This window comes from Oncorhynchus clarkii, chromosome 30, assembly GCF_045791955.1.
Source record: "Oncorhynchus clarkii lewisi isolate Uvic-CL-2024 chromosome 30, UVic_Ocla_1.0, whole genome shotgun sequence".
Taxonomy (NCBI): domain Eukaryota; kingdom Metazoa; phylum Chordata; class Actinopteri; order Salmoniformes; family Salmonidae; genus Oncorhynchus; species Oncorhynchus clarkii.
This window is the reverse complement of record NC_092176.1, coordinates 45210395-45229861: the sequence shown is the minus strand read 5'-3', so window position 1 is coordinate 45229861 and position 19467 is coordinate 45210395. Positions and strand designations below refer to the sequence as shown.

General features: G+C 43.3%; 1 protein-coding gene across 1 annotated transcript in view; it reads left to right on the top strand.

Annotated features, from left to right (window-relative positions):
• Nucleotides 1-5568: 5568 nt before the first annotated feature.
• LOC139390034 (atrial natriuretic peptide receptor 3-like) overlaps nt 5569-19467 on the top strand; it is a 97493-nt gene continuing 83594 nt past the window's right edge. The window contains exon 1 of the mRNA XM_071137145.1: nt 5569-6544. Coding sequence (XP_070993246.1) covers nt 5875-6544 — 670 coding nt within the window. The 5' untranslated portion in view covers nt 5569-5874. The remainder of the gene's footprint in view (nt 6545-19467) is intronic.

The following is a 19467-nucleotide window of genomic DNA, read 5'->3' as shown; positions in this document are numbered from 1 at the left end:
TCTTGACACCCGGTCCTGTCTGTGCCCCTGGGGGCGTGTCAAGGACTTAGTGAAACTTTTTAGGGAATTGGAGTTTCCTCCATTAAACAGTCCAAAATCACATTACACAATTTCACAAACAGTTCCATCCTCACTCATTCATTTTATACAACAATTAGATGTAAACCTCATATCTGAGGCTATTATATAAACAGCGTTATGGTAATGTGGCCACACCGTCTCCCATGAGCTTCCCCAAGTTGTGACAAACGGACCAGTTCGTAGCTGGATTCTTCACCCATCTTTTATACCTTCTCCAGGACATAAATGTTGTTCCGTTCTCCAGTTCTGTGAGGTGGAAGAAATTCCTTTGTTCTCTCTATGAAACTCACTCTCTCTCTATACTGTGGCCATGCAGAGACAATCTCCTCCAGGAATTTACGACCTGAGGTCGCAGCAGCCTGAGTGTAGGAGACAGAGAGAGGGGGATGGTGCTCGCTGTACCCAAAGAGGGCAACGTCATGACAATAATATGCATATCCTTGCTTCAGGTCTTGAGCTACAGGCAGTTAGATTTGGGTATGACATTTTTTTGTTGGAAATTGAAAAAAAAAACGTTATTCTAGTTAGTATTAAAACAGAGCCAGTTGTCTATTCACTAATGCAGCTAGTACCTCTCTCCTTTCCCTCTGAGATCCCAGTCCTCCACTGTCCCTTGTCGTAGAACTCCACTCCACCAGCACAGCGACTGCCTCCTTCCACCAGCCTCACATCCTAAGGCTCATAGAAAAGAAAATAAATAGAAAAAAATAGAGAAAGTAATCTTGCAACAACAAACCTACAGTATATTTGCCAATTAAATTCTTCACTCTAGGTGAGAAACAATGTTGATTGAGAGACAAACTGTTTCTTACCTGAGCAGGTAAGTCCAACAGCATTACCAGGTAGGCAAGTGTTATTTCTTCTGTCTGAGGTGTCACAGTCCAGGAGAAGGGACTCGGGAAGGGACTCTCTATGCCAGGTCTGACCCTCACCTTCTCCATAGAGCCCCCCTGTAGTGCTGCAGGAGCCCCACAGCCAAACTCCCCACAGACTAACTCTGCATCCTGCCGGTTAAAGTCAGCTTCACACACTAAGGCCCAGGACAGATTGGACTTCGCCTCCTCTCTCACAGAGCAGAGACCAGTTCCATCCACAAGCCGCACAGACTCTGGAGAAAAGGAGTTGATTGAAAATTCAATCAGTTTTTGTTGATGACATTGTCGGGGACTAAACACAAATATGTTGGATAAAAGATTGTAGTTTGCTATGTTTGATACTGTAAGATGGAATAATGGGTTCTTATGAAACATGTAAAGTGTTGGTCCCATGTTTCATGAGCTGAAATAAAAAATCCCCAAAATGTTCCATATGCACAAAAAGCTTATTTCTCTGAAATGTTGAATTTGGCAGTACATCCAACTGTCTTCACAACTGTAGAATACGTGCATGGCGTCGTGTGGGCGAGCGGTTTGCTGATGTCAACGTTGTGAACATAGTGCCCCATGGTGGTGGTGGGGTTATGGTATGGGCAGGCATAAGCTATGGACAACGAACACAATTGCATTTTATCGATTGACACGACATTCATCATGAAGTCATCAGTGTTACTCATACTGTCCCTGACACAACATTCATCATGAAGTCATCAGTGTTACTCATACTGTCCCTGACACAACATTCATCATGAAGTCATCAGTGCTACTCTTTACTGTCCCTGACACGACATTCATCATGAAGTCATCAGTGTTACTCTTTACTGTCCCTGACACAACATTCATCATGAAGTCATCAGTGTTACTCTTTACTGTCCCTGACACAACATTCATCATGAAGTCATCAGTGTTACTCTTTACTGTCCCTGACACAACATTCATCATGAAGTCATCAGTGTTACTCATACTGTCCCTGACACAACATTCATCATGAAGTCATCAGTGTTACTCTTTACTGTCCCTGACACAACATTCATCATGAAGTCATCAGTGTTACTCTTTACTGTCCCTGACACAACATTCATCATGAAGTCATCAGTGTTACTCATACTGTCCCTGACACAACATTCATCATGAAGTCATCAGTGTTACTCTTTACTGTCCCTGACACAACATTCATCATGAAGTCATCAGTGTTACTCTTTACTGTCCCTGACACAACATTCATCATGAAGTCATCAGTGTTACTCTTTACTGTCCCTGACACAACATTCATCATGAAGTCATCAGTGTGACTCATACTGTCCCTGACACAACATTCATCATGAAGTCATCAGTGTTACTCATACTGCCCCTGACACAACATTCATCATGAAGTCATCAGTGTTACTCTTTACTGTCCCTGACACAACATTCATCATGAAGTCATCAGTGTTACTCTTTACTGTCCCTGACACAACATTCATCATGAAGTCATCAGTGTTACTCTTTACTGTCCCTGACACAACATTCATCATGAAGTCATCAGTGTTACTCATACTGTCCCTGACACAACATTCATCATGAAGTCATCAGTGTTACTCATACTGCCCCTGACACAAAATTCATCATGAAGTCATCAGTGTTACTCATACTGTCCCATATACAACATTCATCATGAAGTCAACAGTGTTACTCATACTGTCCCATATACAACATTCATCATGAAGTCAACAGTGTTACTCATACTGTCCCATATACAACATTCATCATGAAGTCAACAGTGTTACTCATACTGTCCCTGATACAACATTCATCATGAAGTCATCAGTGTTACTCATACTGTCCCTGACACAACATTCATCATGAAGTCATCAGTGTTACTCATACTGTCCCATATACAACATTCATCATGAAGTCATCAGTGTTACTCATACTGTCCCTGATACAACATTCATCATGAAGTCAACAGTGTTACTCTTTACTGCCCCTGACACAACAGTCATCATGAAGTCAACAAGTGCTGTATGTATCCGTCATTGCTGATTCATTGAAAGTTGGGGAAGTGTGTGTGTGTTTTTTTTAATTGATATTTGTTGAGGGTCAGTGAGGGTCAGGCTCTCTTTGTCTGGTGGTTCTCATAGGGTCACATTGTGTGATTGTCATTTCGGGAATTAACACTGTCAACTGGCAGTTAGGAATCTCAGGAAGATTACGTTGTTTCACCACCACATCTCATCACTATCCACCTACATTTCACATTTGCTTTCGTTGCTGCAACCCCAGCAGAAGCTATTTCAATGACAGAAAAAAACACAGGAAGTAACGCATTCAGCAAAAAAACAACAACTACGCCTTTCTGTCGTACAGGGAGGTCTTTATTTGGGGGGGGGGGGGGGGGGGGGGGGGGGGGGGGGTGCGTCATATAGGCCTAAACATCAGGTGTTATTATCTAAATGACAGGACTGGAAATATACAGCGCTGAGAAAACAACTGTTTTAAAAAGGCCCCACCTTCATAGATTTTAATCCAATTTATAAAAGACGAGGTAACACTTCCCATTAAGGTTCCCCTTTTATTAACAATAAATGGGAAGTGTTACCAAAAGACATCGTCTAGGATATCGTATAGCTTCACTTACTTACTGTCTGTGGATCAAGTGTCTTCTTTGCACAGGGACAAACACAGGGACATAAAAAAAACAACAAACAAGACTGTGTGGTGTTGATATAAAACACACCCTGTCGTGGCTGACAGATGGCCTTGATAATATGACTCCTTTAATAGATTTAAAAGAGCTGCGGTTATAAACCAGAACCCTTATTACGTGAAGTAACACACCATCAACAACTTGCTCTGCCTGTACCGGTCATCTTCCTGGACAATTATACAACACACACGCACGCACGCATGCACACACACACACACACACACACACACACACACACACACACACACACACACACACACACACACACACACACACACACACACATACACACACACACACATACATACACACGCACCCCCCCCCCTGACACACACACACACACACACAACACACACACGCACACACACACACACACACACACAACACATAGCTCAAATGATTTGCATTGGCACCAACCAGGCAGAGCCAAACAGGTAGACTATAATGTGTCTGCAGGATGAAGTGACCTCTGTCTCCAAGTATCTGTGAACCTGAGAAGGCGTCAGTTGTTCAGCGACTGTCCCAGAACCCTATAGAGACCTACACCTACACTAGCTACACAACCCTAGCTACAGCACAGGATGCTGTAAAGATTAAATAACAAGCTGTCTAGTTTTAAGCAGAATGACTCTTAATTGCCTCTAAATAAGCGACTCCAAATTGCACCCACTGGTGTAATCAGGATAAAGGGAGTATAGACTAGAGCGACATTACATTACGTCAAAAAACCCCTGTCATTATTATAATGAGATTTCTGGAGAATGTGAGCTCTATATGTCAAATGAGCCACGAACCAAATGGCCCGTGAGGGCCGCACATTAAAAGGTGATGTGAATGAGAGGTTGTTAGCCTTTACGTAAAAGAGAACTTGTTATGTGACTCGTTTTGCAAGCCGCCGTCTTAATGGGACATGAGAAATATAACCAGAGGCCCTCCTCCCCCTTGCTAATTCTACATCCAACATTCAGTACTCAGCTGTTTGGGTATGTATTTAATACAACACTGATGTTAGTATTGATTCCATCCATCGTTTCCACATATACCAACACGGGTGCACTCTATTCTAATTAAAAAAGATACCGCTTTGGTTCGAATTGGTCAGGACAGTTAAAGGCATATCGATGTATATATCTCAACCTTGGTGATCAAGTAAGCCTACAGTACAGCTTTAGTGTAGAATAGCCTATGTCGGTTGTAGACCACTAGGTGTCAGTCTATAGCAGGGTTACTCTTTCTCCCACGCAGGGTGTCCTCGTGCAGATTTGAGAGGTTTGATCATTCATTGAGTCGTTCACTATGGAACGCTCAGGGTACACGTGTAATAATGGATATGTTAAGTGGGGTTTCTATCAGTGAAACAAATTAAATGGTCAGTAGACCAATGATTGTGCAGTAAGCATCGATGTCACACCTTGTGTTCTTCAAGGTAAATTGATCAGGTAAGTCACACGTATTTAGTCTATAAATACAAGATATAGACGTTCTATACTATACTGTACTATACTGTCTATTGAATTGTATTGTGTAACAAAAAAAAAACTGCTTAGACTTGTGTGTTTGTATCGAAAAATAGCAAAGAAAACCTTCTCTTGAAACCTTGCCACCAATTATTTTATTTGTTCTATTTAGATCACACCATTGTTTGTATGAGGCAATGCATCCCAGTGCATTCGGTGTCTGTAAATCCAAGTGTGCCTACGTACAGTGGACTAAAGCACAACTCTACTTTCTTTGTAAAAAAAAAAAAAAGAGAGAGAGAGAGAGAGAAATAGAGGGACCTGCAGCTTTAAGAAAGAGGTGTAATCATACAAGGATGACGCATGAATAATAATGAAAAGATTCTTCAAAACTCCTCCCCTCGGCCAGCGTGTGTGGTAGCTGTCTGGGCAGTTACCATATTTAAACAAGAGGATTGACCAGGGAAACGGGAGAATTAGTTAGGAAAACTCAGGGGATTCTTCCATCAGTTGAGAAGGTTGCAGGAGACTCTCTGTACAGGATCATACACTTAATACATTTAGACATTTTATTTCATTCATTCAAAGAAAAAAGGCAAGTCAATTTAGATTTTTTTTTGTTGTTGAAAGATTCCACATTTGCAATTTACCTGCGCGCTCCGCGACCTCCGGGGACGCAGTTGACTTGGAGAGAGAGTTATACAGGGAGGATAGTATCTCTCCAATATTGCATTATTACTGATTACAGGCAAAGCATAACTTTTAAAGTTGCATCATGCCATGTTACATTTCATTGTGTTTGTACCTTTGGCTGGGGTTGTTACCTGGCCGGACAAGTACAGCCGTGAATGAAGACATTGAAGTATTGGTGATGTTGCCCAAAAATAACTCGTATATGTTCTCAATAGCAAGAGTGGCACCGGTCATCGAGTATGCAAAGCAGGGGTTGAAAATCGGCGGCGGTCTGTATTCGGGACTTAATTTCAAAGTGCGTTATGAGGATTCCGACTGTGGCAATGATGCACTCTTCTCCCTGGTGGACCGTTCCTGCGAGAAGAAACCGGACTTGGTGCTCGGTCCGGTGTGTGAATACGCCGCGGCGCCGGTTGTAAGGATGGCATCTCACTGGAACATCCCGGTAATATCGACAGGTGCTCTGGCCAGCGGTTTTAGAGACAAAGAGAAAGAATACTCTCACCTGACCAGAATCTCCCCGTCTTACCTAAAAATGGCAGAGACTTTCTTGGCGATGTTCCGTCATTTCAACTGGAAAGACGCGTTGCTGATCTTCGATGACGATAAGAAGGAGAGGAATTGTTACTTCACTATGGAAGGGGTGCACCTCAAACTCATGGAGGAATATCAGACTGTCACCTATGCCATCAACTCTAAAGATGAGCGCCTGAACACAGACGAAATCATCAAATATATCTACGAGAGTGAAGGTACTGTACTGAAAAGTCTCTACTCTGTCCCAGGGTATAGTTTTAAATGTCAGAATAGTTGGTCCACTAGTCCCATCTGCTAATCGTGCCACCCATTCTACTTATCATGTAATTTTATGCTTTATTGAAAGAAAGAAAAACAGGTATGTGAATGGCATGCGTTTCTGCTGCCCAGATATACCCAGTATCTGAGAAACCTATCCATGAAATAAGCCAAATATTTACAGGTAGGTTATGTGAAGCACCCATTGGATGTCAAATCTACCCATTGCATGTCAACAGGCATCAAGAACACATATTTGCAGTTGGCATATTCACACTAATGAAAATGAAATCGTTCCAATATTTGTTAATTGAATTACAACATGGTGTAGTTTCCCTCCCCGTACTGTGGTACTACTGTATGTATGTAAGAGCACTCCACACTATGCCAAGAGGTCTTGACCTTTATGGCACACTTTAAGGATGCTGGTTAAAGCATTGCTCAAACAGTATACCTTCAGTCAGCTGAGACTGCGGTGTTATCAATGTGCCAGGTGCTTATAAACGGTAACAATAATGACAATGGCACGTTTACCACGGCGGAGAACAGGTGCAACATGTCGGTTGCCATAGTTATCGTGACACCAGCGGATAAGTGGAATTGTGTTATATTTAAGCAATACGGCACGATAACCTGAGGTTTATCGCGTTTTAATAGGTTTAATATTCGTTTCTGAATGGCTAGAAGGGCACTAAAAGCAGATAGTGGACAGTTGGTAACATGACTCAATATGCACCTACGCATACAGACCGTGTTTATTACACAGTCGCATAAAGCAAAACCAACAACCATACAAACCGAAATTGGATACGTTGTCAACGCAGGTCCAAGGAGAAATCAAATGTAGCTATTTGTTTTTGTAGAGACATCTTTTTTTGGGGGGGGGAGCATCTGGTGCCCTAACGTGGTGAGTGGTGAACATGCATTTCTCTGGTTCCTACTGTTATGACACAAGTCAAATCCTACCACATGTTTCTAGTTTGACCAACTGTTTTCAGCAACTGACATTTTATAATTAGGTTGACTTATTGGAAGGTTTGCAAGCAAAAAAACTATTTAGCCCAGCTTCTAACCCTAGTGTTTGATATGCAATGCGATCTCCTCGTAGTGAAGTGTTCAGTGTCCTGACGAGAAGGAAAACTTTTCTAGCTATGCCAGGGAAAATCGGGGAAAATCGGGCTTCACCAACTCATTGTCATGGATGTAAACAAATTAATACCAATAGAAAATAGCTTAAATAAGCGCTAAGGCAGCTACTTTGCTGTTATTCTGTCTGCAGAAGTAGTGACTGTGTTAGTTGGCTAGCTAGCAAGCGAGAGATAAGAACGTTGCTATCGAGCATGGCAACGGAACATATAGCATGGCAACGGAATATATTGCATGGCAACGGAACATATAGCGTGGCAATGGAATATATCGCATAGCAACGGAACATATAGCATGGCAACGGAACATATAGCGTGGCAACGGAACATATAGCATGGCAACGGAATATATAGCATAGCAACGGAACATATAGCATAGCAACGGAACATATAGCATGGCAACGGAACATATAGCGTGGCAACGGAACATATAGCGTGGCAACGGAATATATAGCATAGCAACGGAACATATAGCATAGCAACGGAACATATAGCGTGGCAACGGAACATATAGCGTGGCAATGGAATATATCGCATAGCAACGGAACATATAGCATGGCAACGGAACATATAGCGTGGCAACGGAACATATAGCATGGCAACGGAATATATAGCATAGCAACGGAACATATAGCATAGCAACGGAACATATTGCGTGGCAACGGAATATATCGCATAGAAACGGAACATATAGCGTGGCAACGGAATATATCGCATAGCAACGGAACATATAGCATGGCAACGGAACATATAGCATAGCAATGGAACATATAGCATGGCAACGGAATATATAGCATAGCAACGGAACATATGGCATAGCAACGGAACATATAGCGTGGCAACGGAACATATAGCGTGGCAACGGAACATATAGCATGGCAACGGAACATATAGCATGGCAACGGAACATATAGCATGGCAACGGAACATATCGCATGGCAACGGAACATACAGAATGAACAAGTGGGTTGCGTTCATAAATATAGAACTAACTAGCGTCCAAAAGAGGAGAAAGCATGAATTTGCTTATAGAAATGAACATGTAAAAAAATATACATATATTTTCTCAGCAACTGTGGCATAAACAGGTTAAACACCTCCGTTCTGTACATTACCTTGGAAAAATGACCTCCTCAAAGGGACTCGGATCCGCCTCGTCCCGCTGCATTGTCCATTATTTCCAATAAGGTAATGTACAGAACATCAGCAGTTATCCCTTATATAAGGGCTGTTCTTAGGTCTGAGGCGAAGGGCATTATTGCTTTTATAAAACTGTTGCCAACATAAAAAAAGACAAGATAAGCAACATGTTTTCATTAAAAGCGTTATTGTAATGAGTAAATTAGTTTTATTTCATCCTTCCAGTAGATGATATAGCCCAGGCAAAAGCCAGTTGCTATTTCTGAAGTTGCTAACCAAACAGGCTGGTTGTTAATTCTTTAGTTTTGGGATGGTTTGACCCAGTCGTTCATTCTATTCATTCCACGTTGCCGTGCTAAACAAATCATTGACATGTAGTTACCCACCGGGCGTACGCTGGTTGAATCAACCTGTTCTTACCCTTATTTCAGTGTTTACAATTAGAGGAATTAGATGAAAATTAAAACAAAACCAATGTACTTTCCACAAATGATTTCACGTCATAGTATGTTGTCAAATTTACATTGAAACAATGTTGATCCAACCAGTGTGTTCCCAGTGTGTCTAACAAGCAGAGGTTCAGTGATGATGATAGACAAGATAAAAAATAAAAAAAATAAACCCCCTAAGGTATGTCTGCACCCCCACATAAATCAAATATATATATATTTTTAAAATCCATATGTTTTCAGCTAGAGATATCTGGTTGATTTTCATTGGATGCGTCTCAATCCACAGCATCTGCCTTCAGTATGTCGCACTTCAGCAGCTGCAGTGAAACGGTGACAGATCTAGAGCAGTGTTTATCAGACCAGGAGACATCCCATCTGAGGTGAAAGGTGACAGAACTAGAGAGGTGTTTATCAGACCAGGAGACATCCCATCTGAGGTGAAAGGTGACAGAACTAGAGAGGTGTTGGTCAGACCAGGAGACATCCCATCTGAGGTGAAAGGTGACAGAACTAGAGCAGTGTTCATCAGACCAGGAGACATCCCATCTGAGGTGAAAGGTGACAGAACTAGAGCAGTGTTCATCAGACCAGGAGACATCCCATCTGAGGTGAAAGGTGACAGAACTAGAGCAGTGTTCATCAGACCAGGAGACATCCCATCTGAGGTGAAAGGTGACAGAACTAGAGCAGTGTTTATCAGACCAGGAGACATCCCATCTGAGGTGAAAGGTGACAGAACTAGAGCAGTGTTCATCAGACCAGGAGACATCCCATCTGAGGTGAAAGGAGACAGAACTAGAGCAGTGTTTATCAGACCAGGAGACATCCCATCTGAGGTGAAAGGTGACAGAACTAGAGAGGTGTTGGTCAGACCAGGAGACATCCCATCTGAGGTGAAATGTGACAGAACTAGAGCAGTGTTCATCAGACCAGGAGACATCCCATCTGAGGTGAAAGGTGACAGAACTAGAGCAGTGTTTATCAGACCAGGAGACATCCCATCTGAGGTGAAAGGTGACAGAACTAGAGCAGTGTTTATCAGACCAGGAGACATCCCATCTGAGGTGAAAGGTGACAGAACTAGAGCAGTGTTTATCAGACCAGGAGACATCCTATCTGAGGTGAAAGGTGACAGAACTAGAGCAGTGTTCATCAGACCAGGAGACATCCCATCTGAGGTGAAAGGTGACAGAACTAGAGCAGTGTTCATCAGACCAGGAGACATCCCATCTGAGGTGAAAGGTGACAGAACTAGAGCAGTGTTTGTCAGACCAGGAGACATCCCATCTGAGGTAACAACTAGAGCAGTGTTTGTCAGACCAGGAGACATCCCAAAAATCGGTCTTCTCACTAAAATGTCTGTCGTGTCCAAACAGTTTGGGTTACAAATCCCTCAATGGAAAGGTGAGATTTTGTTTTGCTGTACCCGGTACCAGTTGAATTTTTTTGGGGGGGAAGTATTCATGGAGACTATTTAGTGCCAAAAATAAGGTGTTAAATACATGTAAAAAAAAAAAGTAATAATTATGTTTTTCCTGATTTTTCTCATACAATTATCTCTCAGATTTAGGAGAGACACTTCAGAACAAACTTCCCCCTCCAGTTTAGACAGGGTTTAGACTCTTTTGGGTTAATATATCATTTAGAAATAGGCAACCAGAAGCTTATTGTCAAGTCAATAATATAGTTATGGTGGATAGCTAGGCTAACATTACTTCTCCTTTGTTAGCTAGCTAGCCAACTAAAGCTAACACACAATCACGTCAAGCAGCTGACATTTAAAAAAATAATTTAAACATTTTTATTTCACTTTTATTTATCCAGGTAAGCTACTTGAGAACAAGTTCTCATTTACAATGACAGCAAACCATGTGTATTTTTGTTAGTTTTACCATATCTATATAGCCATTTCTTTGGACATATCCATTATATCTAATGATACTGAGTAGAGTTGCACATTTTGGGGAATATTCAGAGGTGGAAGCTTTCCGTGGGAATCAATGGGAATATATGGGAATTAACAGGAATATATGGGAATTAACGGGAATATATGAGAATTGACGGGAATATATGGGAATTAACGGGAATATATGGGAATTAACGGGAATATATGGGAATTAACGGGAATATATACAAATTAATATGAATACCATTTAAATGTAGATGTTTTTTGCATTGGATATATTTACCATATCATATGGAGACAGACACATAAACATTTTACCTTATCATAGTAGACATAATTGCAAAAGATTAAATCCTTCCAATTGAAAAAAAATGAAAGTTTTATTTACGAATTGAACTTTAAATGAGAGTTGACTCTTCACATGGGAGGATTTCACTGTACAACAAAAGGGAATATTGAATGATCCCCAACGATCCATCGCGTCTCCCAAAAACGTTTTCAACATCTATAAAATGATAGTCGAGAAACTAAAGCTTTGGTTGTCTTCCTCTCAGGCTTCCATGTCTTCTCCCTGGACCTCCTCAATGTCCACCTCTTGAACATCAGACTCTGAGGCCTCATCTTCACTGTCACTTTCCAACCTTGTTGAGGATGGCTCGTTGTCAGGTTCAAAAAGCCTAAAATTTGCATAGATGGCCACCAATCTTTCAACCCTTGTATTGGTCAGTCTGTTGCGTGCTTTGGTGTGTGTGTTCCCAAACAAGGACCAGTTGCGCTCTGAGGCGGCTGATGTTGGTGGGATTTGGATGATGATGGAGGCAACAGGGGAAAGAACCTCAGATCCACATAGTCCAGGTGGCTGATGAGATGTTTGGCATGACTGCCATATAGCATTTCCATCCCAAAGCCCTTGCTTGGAAGTGTACTTCGCCAGACTGCCAAGAACCTTGCCCTCATCCAGGCCAAGGTGGCGAGACACGGTAGTGATGACAACATAGGCCTTGTTGATCTTTGCACCAGACAGGATGCTCTTGCCAGCATACTTGGGGTCCAACATGTACACTGCGGTGTGTATGGGCTTCAGGCAGAAGTCTTCACACTTTTTGATGTATTTCAGAACTGCAGCTTCCTCTGCTTGGAGCAACAGTGAAGTGGGCAGGGCAGTACGGATTTCTTCTCTTACATCTGCAAGCAGAGTCTGAACATCAGACAGGATGGCATTGTCTCCCTCAATCCGTCCACTGGCTACTGCTATAGGTTTCAGGAGTTTCAGGCTGCTTACCACTCTCTCCCAAAATACATCATCCAGGAGGATCCTCTTGATGGGGCTGTCCATATCGGCAGACTGTGATATGGCCATTTCTTGGAGAGACTCCTTCCCCTCCAGGAGACTGTCAAACATGATGACAACACCACCCCAACGGGTGTTGCTGGGCAGCTTTAATGTGGTGCTCTTATTCTTCTCACTTTGCTTGGTGAGGTAGATTGCTGCTATAACTTGAGGACCCTTCACATACCTAACCATTTCCTTGGCTTTCTTGTAGAGTGTATCCATTGTTTTCAGTGCCATGATGTCTCTGAGGAGCAGATTCAATGTATTAGCAGCACAGCCAATGGGTGTGATGTGAGGGTAGGACTCCTCCACTTTAGACCATGCAGCCTTCATTTTCGCAACATTGTCTGTCACCAGTGCAAATACCTTCTGTGGTCCAAGGTCATTGATGACTGCCTTCAGCTCATCTGCAATGTAGAGACTGGTGTGTCTGTTGTCCCTTGTCTGTGCTCTTGTAGAATACTGGTTGAGCGGTGGAGATGATGTAGTTCATTCTTCCTTGCCCACAAACATTTGACCGCCCATCAGAGATGATTGCAATACAGTCTGCATTCTCTATGATTTGCTTGACCTTCACTTGAACTCTGTTGAACTCTGCATCCAGCAAATGAGTAGATAAAGTATTCTGGTTGGAGGGGTGTATGCTGGGTGAAGAACATTCAGAAATCTCTTCCAATACACATTGCCTGTGAGCATCAGAGGTTAACCAGTTGCATACACAGCTCGAGCATGACATTCATCAGCATTTCTCTGACTATATTCCTCCATTGAGACAAGAACACTTTGGATTCCAGGAGGACCATGAGCTGTTGAGATAACTTTATGCACTTGGCCAGATGATTCTGCATCTTTATTGCATTCTTCACATATGATTTGGTAAATTATTTGCAAATGTACAAGCTTTTCCTTCTACATTAGCTGCAGTGAAATGTGTCCACACATCAGATGGTGCCCGTGGCATTTTCCTGTAAATATTAGTAAAAAAATGAGTAAAAAAAACAACAAATACAATTCCATGTACAGATAAATAGTTAAGCAGTTAGATTAAACAACTCCTTTGTAAGATAAATGTTTTAAATGAAACATGTATGGAAACAGGTGAATTAACACTCTTCAGTTAGCAGGCTGAAGCAAGCTAAAACCTACATGGTAGCAAAAACTACCATGTGGGTTTTAGCTTGTGGGTGGATGGAGTGATGGGGGTGATGGATGGATGGGTGGATGGTTGGATGGATTGGCAGCATGGTTTCAAGGGGAAACTGTGATGGGGCATCCTTTTCTGAAATGCCTTCTCTGTCTCTCTTCATTCAGACTGGTAATGCAACTAGACCTATGTCTAATGTTTGCACAGAGGCATCCTCTGTTCATTCATGGCTCTCCTTTTAACAGACTAAAAGAGAGAGATGAAGGGAGAGAGAAGAGTGAGACAGACAGACAGACAGACACAAACAGACAGACAGACACAAACAGACAGACAGACAGACAGACAGACAGACAGACAGACAGACAGAGACAGAGAGACACAGACAGAGACAGACAGAGACAGACAGAGAGACAGACAGAGAGACAGACAGAGAGACAGACAGAGAGACAGACAGACAGACAGACAGACAGACAGACAGACAGTACATAGCCCCGAGTCAGCCTAGCTTGTTAAGGCTCCGGCATCAAGGTCGGGAGACGTCATTGGGATGGTTTCCAGCAACATTGACGTCTTTTTTTTTATTCATACATAACCTGCCTGTTATTATCACAGCATGCTGTTATGTTTCCATTCCCAACATGTTGCAGCGGCTGACATGGCCTAAACGTCACCAGCACAATGGAATGCAAAACACAAAAGAGGACTATTGACATGGATCCTTGCCTTGTGGGCACGGCATAATCCCTTCAATAACGACCCAGAGATTTAATGAGATGTATTAGTATACTACACTATGATCTACTTTACCTTTATCTATTAATGTCGGGATGGTATGGTTAAAGTGACTGTGCATATATGATAAACAGAGAGTAGCAGCAGCGTAAAAGAGGGGTTGGGGGGAGTGGGGGGGGGGCAAACACAATGCAAATAGTCATTTGGTTACCTGTTCAGGAGTCTTATGGCTTGGGGGTAAAAACTGTTGAGAAGCCTTTTTTGTCCAAGACTTGGCACTCCGGTTCTGCTTGCCATGCGGTAGTAGAGAGAACAGTCTATGACTTGGGTGGCTGGGGTCTTTGACAGTTTTTAAGGCCTTCCTCTGACACCGCCTGGTATAGAGGTCCTGGATGGCAGACAGCTTTTCCCCAGTGATATATTGGGCCGTACGCACTACCCTCGGAAGTGCCTTGCGGTTGGAGGCCGAGCAATTGCCGTACCAGGTAGTGATGCCACCGGCCAAGATGCTCTCGATGTTGCAGCTGTAGAACCTTTCGAGGAGCTCAGGACCCATGCCAAATCTTTTTAGTTTCCTGATTGGAAATAGGCTTTGTCGTGCCCTCATCACGACTGTCTTGGTGTGTTTGGACCAATCTAGTTTGTTGTTGATGTGGACACCAAGGAATTTGAAGCTCTCAACCTGCTCCACTAAATCCCCGTCGATGAGAATGGGGACCTGCTCGGTGCTCCTTTTCCTGTAGTCCACAATCATCTCCTTAGTCTTGATTACGTTGAGGGATAGGTTGTTATTCTGGCACCACCAGGCCAGGTCTCTGACCTGTCTCGTTGTTGTCGGTGACCAGGCCTACCACTGTTGTGTCGTCAGCAAACTTAATGACGGTGTTGGAGTCGTGCCTGGCCATGCAGTCGTGGGTGAACAGGGCGTACAGGAGGGGACTGAGCACACACCCCTGGGGAGCTCCAGTGTTGAGGATCAGCTTAGTGATGAGCTTTGAGGGTTGAACGCTGAGCTGTAGTCAATCAACAGCATTCTCACATAGATGTTCCTTTTGTCCAGGTGGGAAAGGGCAGTCTGGAGTGCAACTCTGTGGATACACGTGGCGTCTCCATCATTAACCAATCCAACTCTGTGGATACACGTGGCGTCTCCATCATTAACCAATCCAACTCTGTGGATACACGTGGCGTCTCCATCATTAACCAATCCAACTCTGTGGATACACGTGGCGTCTCCATCATTAACCAATCCAACTCTGTGGATACACGTGGCGTCTCCATCATTAACCAATCCAACTCTGTGGATACACGTGGCGTCTCCATCATTAACCAATCCAACTCTGTGGATACACGTGGTGTCTCCATCATTAACCAATCCAACTCTGTGGATACACGTGGCGTCTCCATCATTAACCAATCCAACTCTGTGGATACACTTGGAGTCTATTTTGGTTTGGTCAGGGCGTGAGTTGGGGTGGGTATTCTATGTTCTATGTTGTGTAGTTCTATGTTTTCGGCCGGGTAGGGTTCTCAATCAGGGACAGCTGTCTATCGTTGCCTCTGATTGAGAATCATACTTAGGCTGCCCTTTTTCCCACCTGTGTTTGTGGGAAGTTGACTTTGTTTAGGGCACATGGCCTTTAGCTTCACGGTTTGTTTTTTTGTAGTGTTTATTGTTTTGTTCTGCGTTTTTTTCCAAATAAAAAGAGAAATGTACTCTCACCCCGCTGCACCTTGGTCCTCTTCCTTTAACGGCCGTGACAGCCACAGTAGATTTGTTTTTACATCGATCATAAGTAGTTGTTCCAATACATCAAAGAGAGACAAAGAGAGACAGAGAGAGAGGGACAGATAGACACACACACAGAGACTGGGAGAATGAGAAACAGAGAGAGAGAGAGAGAGAGAGACACAGAGAGCGACAGAGAGAGAGGGACAGATAGACACACACACAGAGACTGGGAGAATGAGAAACAGAGAGAGAGAGAGAGAGAGAGAGACAGAGAGAGAGGGACAGATAGACACACACACAGAGACTGGGAGAATGAGAAACAGAGAGAGAGAGAGACAGAGAGAGAGGGACAGATAGACACACACACAGAGACTGTGAGAATGAGAAACAGAGAGAGAGAGAGAGAGAGAGAGAGACAGAGAGAGAGGGACAGATAGACACACACACAGAGACTGGGAGAATGAGAAACAGAGAGAGAGAGAGAGAGAGAGGGACAGATAGACACACACACAGAGACTGGGAGAATGAGAAACAGAGAGAGAGAGAGAGAGAGAGAGAGACAGAGAGAGACAGAGAGAGAGGGACAGATAGACACACACACAGAGACTGGGAGAATGAGAAACAGAGAGAGAGAGAGAGAGAGAGAGAGAGACAGAGAGAGACAGAGAGAGAGGGACAGATAGACACACACACAGAGACTGGGAGAATGAGAAACAGAGAGAGAGAGAGAGAGAGAGAGAGAGAGAGACAGAGAGACAGAGAGAGACAGAGAGAGACAGAGAGAGAGACAGAGAGAGAGAGAGAGAGAGAGAGAGACAGAGAGACAGAGAGACAGAGAGACAGAGAGAGACAGAGAGAGAGAGACAGACAGAGACACAGATAGAGAGAGACAGACAGAGAGAGAGACAGAGACAGACAGACAGACAGACAGAGACACAGATAGAGAGAGACACAGAGAGAGAGAGAGAGACAGAGAGAGAGAGACAGACAGAGACACAGATAGAGAGAGACACAGAGAGAGAGAGAGAGAGAGAGACAGAGAGAGAGAGACAGACAGAGGCACAGAGAGAGAGAGACACACAGAGCAAAAGAGAGAGAGAGTGAGACAGAAGCACAGAGAGTGACACACACACACAGAGGACTGTTGTGTTCCTCTCTCTCGGCATGCCTAATTAAAGGGAGCTGTGGTGCCGGCAGCACAAGCAGCAGGAGCACTGAGATGAAGAGTGTCCCTCTTTCTGGGAGCAGGAGGATATTCCAGGAGCCATGAGGCGCTGCGCGCTAGCCCCCACCGACCAGCCACCCGACCCTCCACTATAGTGACAGAGCTGTGGGAATGTTCCAGAAGTTGCTGGATTTATCCCAAATATAACCCTATTCCCTAAACAGTGCACTACTTCTGACCAAAGCCTCATGGACCCAGGTCAACAGTAGTGCACTCTACAGGGGATAGGCTGCCATTTGGCACTCAGTGTCTTAATGTGCCCTATTGACCACGGCTAGTCGACGCTGGGACACTCTGACAAGTTATTTCCAAACCCTCCGACTTGCCTTGTTGTTTGTTTGTCTGTTTGTTGTTTATTTTAAAAACCCTAACATTTTCATGGTTACCAGACAGGTTTTCTGTGGATATTTGGGTGACGGCTGAGGGCTGTAGGGTCTGTACTGTAGGGTCTGTATCTACTGAATCTACTGTATCTACTGTAGGGTCTGTATCTACTGAATCTACTGTAGGGTCTGTATCTACTGTATGGTCTGTATCTACTGAATCTACTGTATCTACTGTAGGGTCTGTATCTACTGAATCTACTGTATCTACTGTAGGGTCTGTATCTACTGTAGGGTCTGTATCTACTGAATCTACTGTTTCTACTGTAGGGTCTGTATCTACTGTAGGGTCTGTATCTACTGAATCTACTGTATCTACTGTAGGGTCTGTATCTACTGTAGGGTCTGTATCTACTGAATCTACTGTATCTACTGTAGGGTCTGTATCTACTGAATCTACTGTATCTACTGTAGGGTCTGTATCTACTGTAGGGTCTGTATCTACTGAATCTACTGTATCTACTGTAGGGTCTGTACTGTAGGGTCTGTATCTACTGTAGGGTCTGTATCTACTGTAAGGTCTGTATCTACTGTATCTCTGTGGGGTCTGTATCTACTGTAGGGTCTGTATCTACTGTATCTACTGTAAGGCCTGTATCTACTGTAGGGTCTGTATCTACTGTATCTACTGTAGGGTCTGTATCTACTGTATGGTCTGTATCTACTCTAAGGTCTGTATCTACTGTATCTACTGTAGGGTCTGTATCTACTGTATCTACTGTAGGGTCTGTATCTACTGTAGGGTCTGTATCTACTGTAAGGTATGTATCTACTGTAGGGTATGTATCTACTGTATATACTCTAGGGTCTGTATCTACTGTAGTGTCTGTATCTACTGTAAGGTCTGTATCTACTGTAAGGTCTGTATCTACTGTAGGGTCTGTGTCTACTGTAGGGTCTGTATCTACTGTAGGGTCTGTATCTACTGTATCTACTGTAGGGTCTGTATCTACTGTAGGGTCTGTATCTACTGTATCTACTGTAGGGTCTGTATCTACTGTAGGGTCTGTATCTACTGTATCTACTATAGGGTCTGTATCTGCTGTAAGGTCTGTATCTACTGTATCTACTTTAGGATCTGTTTCTACTGTAGGGTCTGTTTCTACTGTAGGGTCTGTGTCTACTGTAGGGCCTGTATCTACTGAATCTACTGTATCTACTGTAGGGTCTGTATCTACTGTAACTTCTGTATCTACTGTATCTACTGGAGGGTCTGAATCTACTGTAGGGTCTGTATCTACTGTATCTACTGTAGGGTCTGTATCTACTGTAGGGTCTGTATCTACTGTGTCTACTGTATCTACTTTAGGGTCTGTATCTACTGTATCTACTGTATGGTCTGTATCTACTGTAAGGTCTGTATCTACCTTAAGGTCTGTATCTACTGTAGGGTCTGTATCTACTGTAAGGTCTGTATCTACTGTAGGGTCTGTATCTACTGTATCTACTGTAGGGTCTGTATCTACTGTAGGGTCTGTATCTACTGTATCTACTGTAGGGTCTGTATCTACTGTAGGGTCTGTATCTACTGTATCTACTGTATCTACTGTAGGGTCTGTATCTACTGTAGGGTCTGTATCTACTGTATATACTGTAGTGTCTGTATCTACTGTAAGGTCTGTATCTACTGTATCTACTGTAGGGTCTGTATCTACTACAGGGTCTGTATCTACTGTAGGGTCTGTATC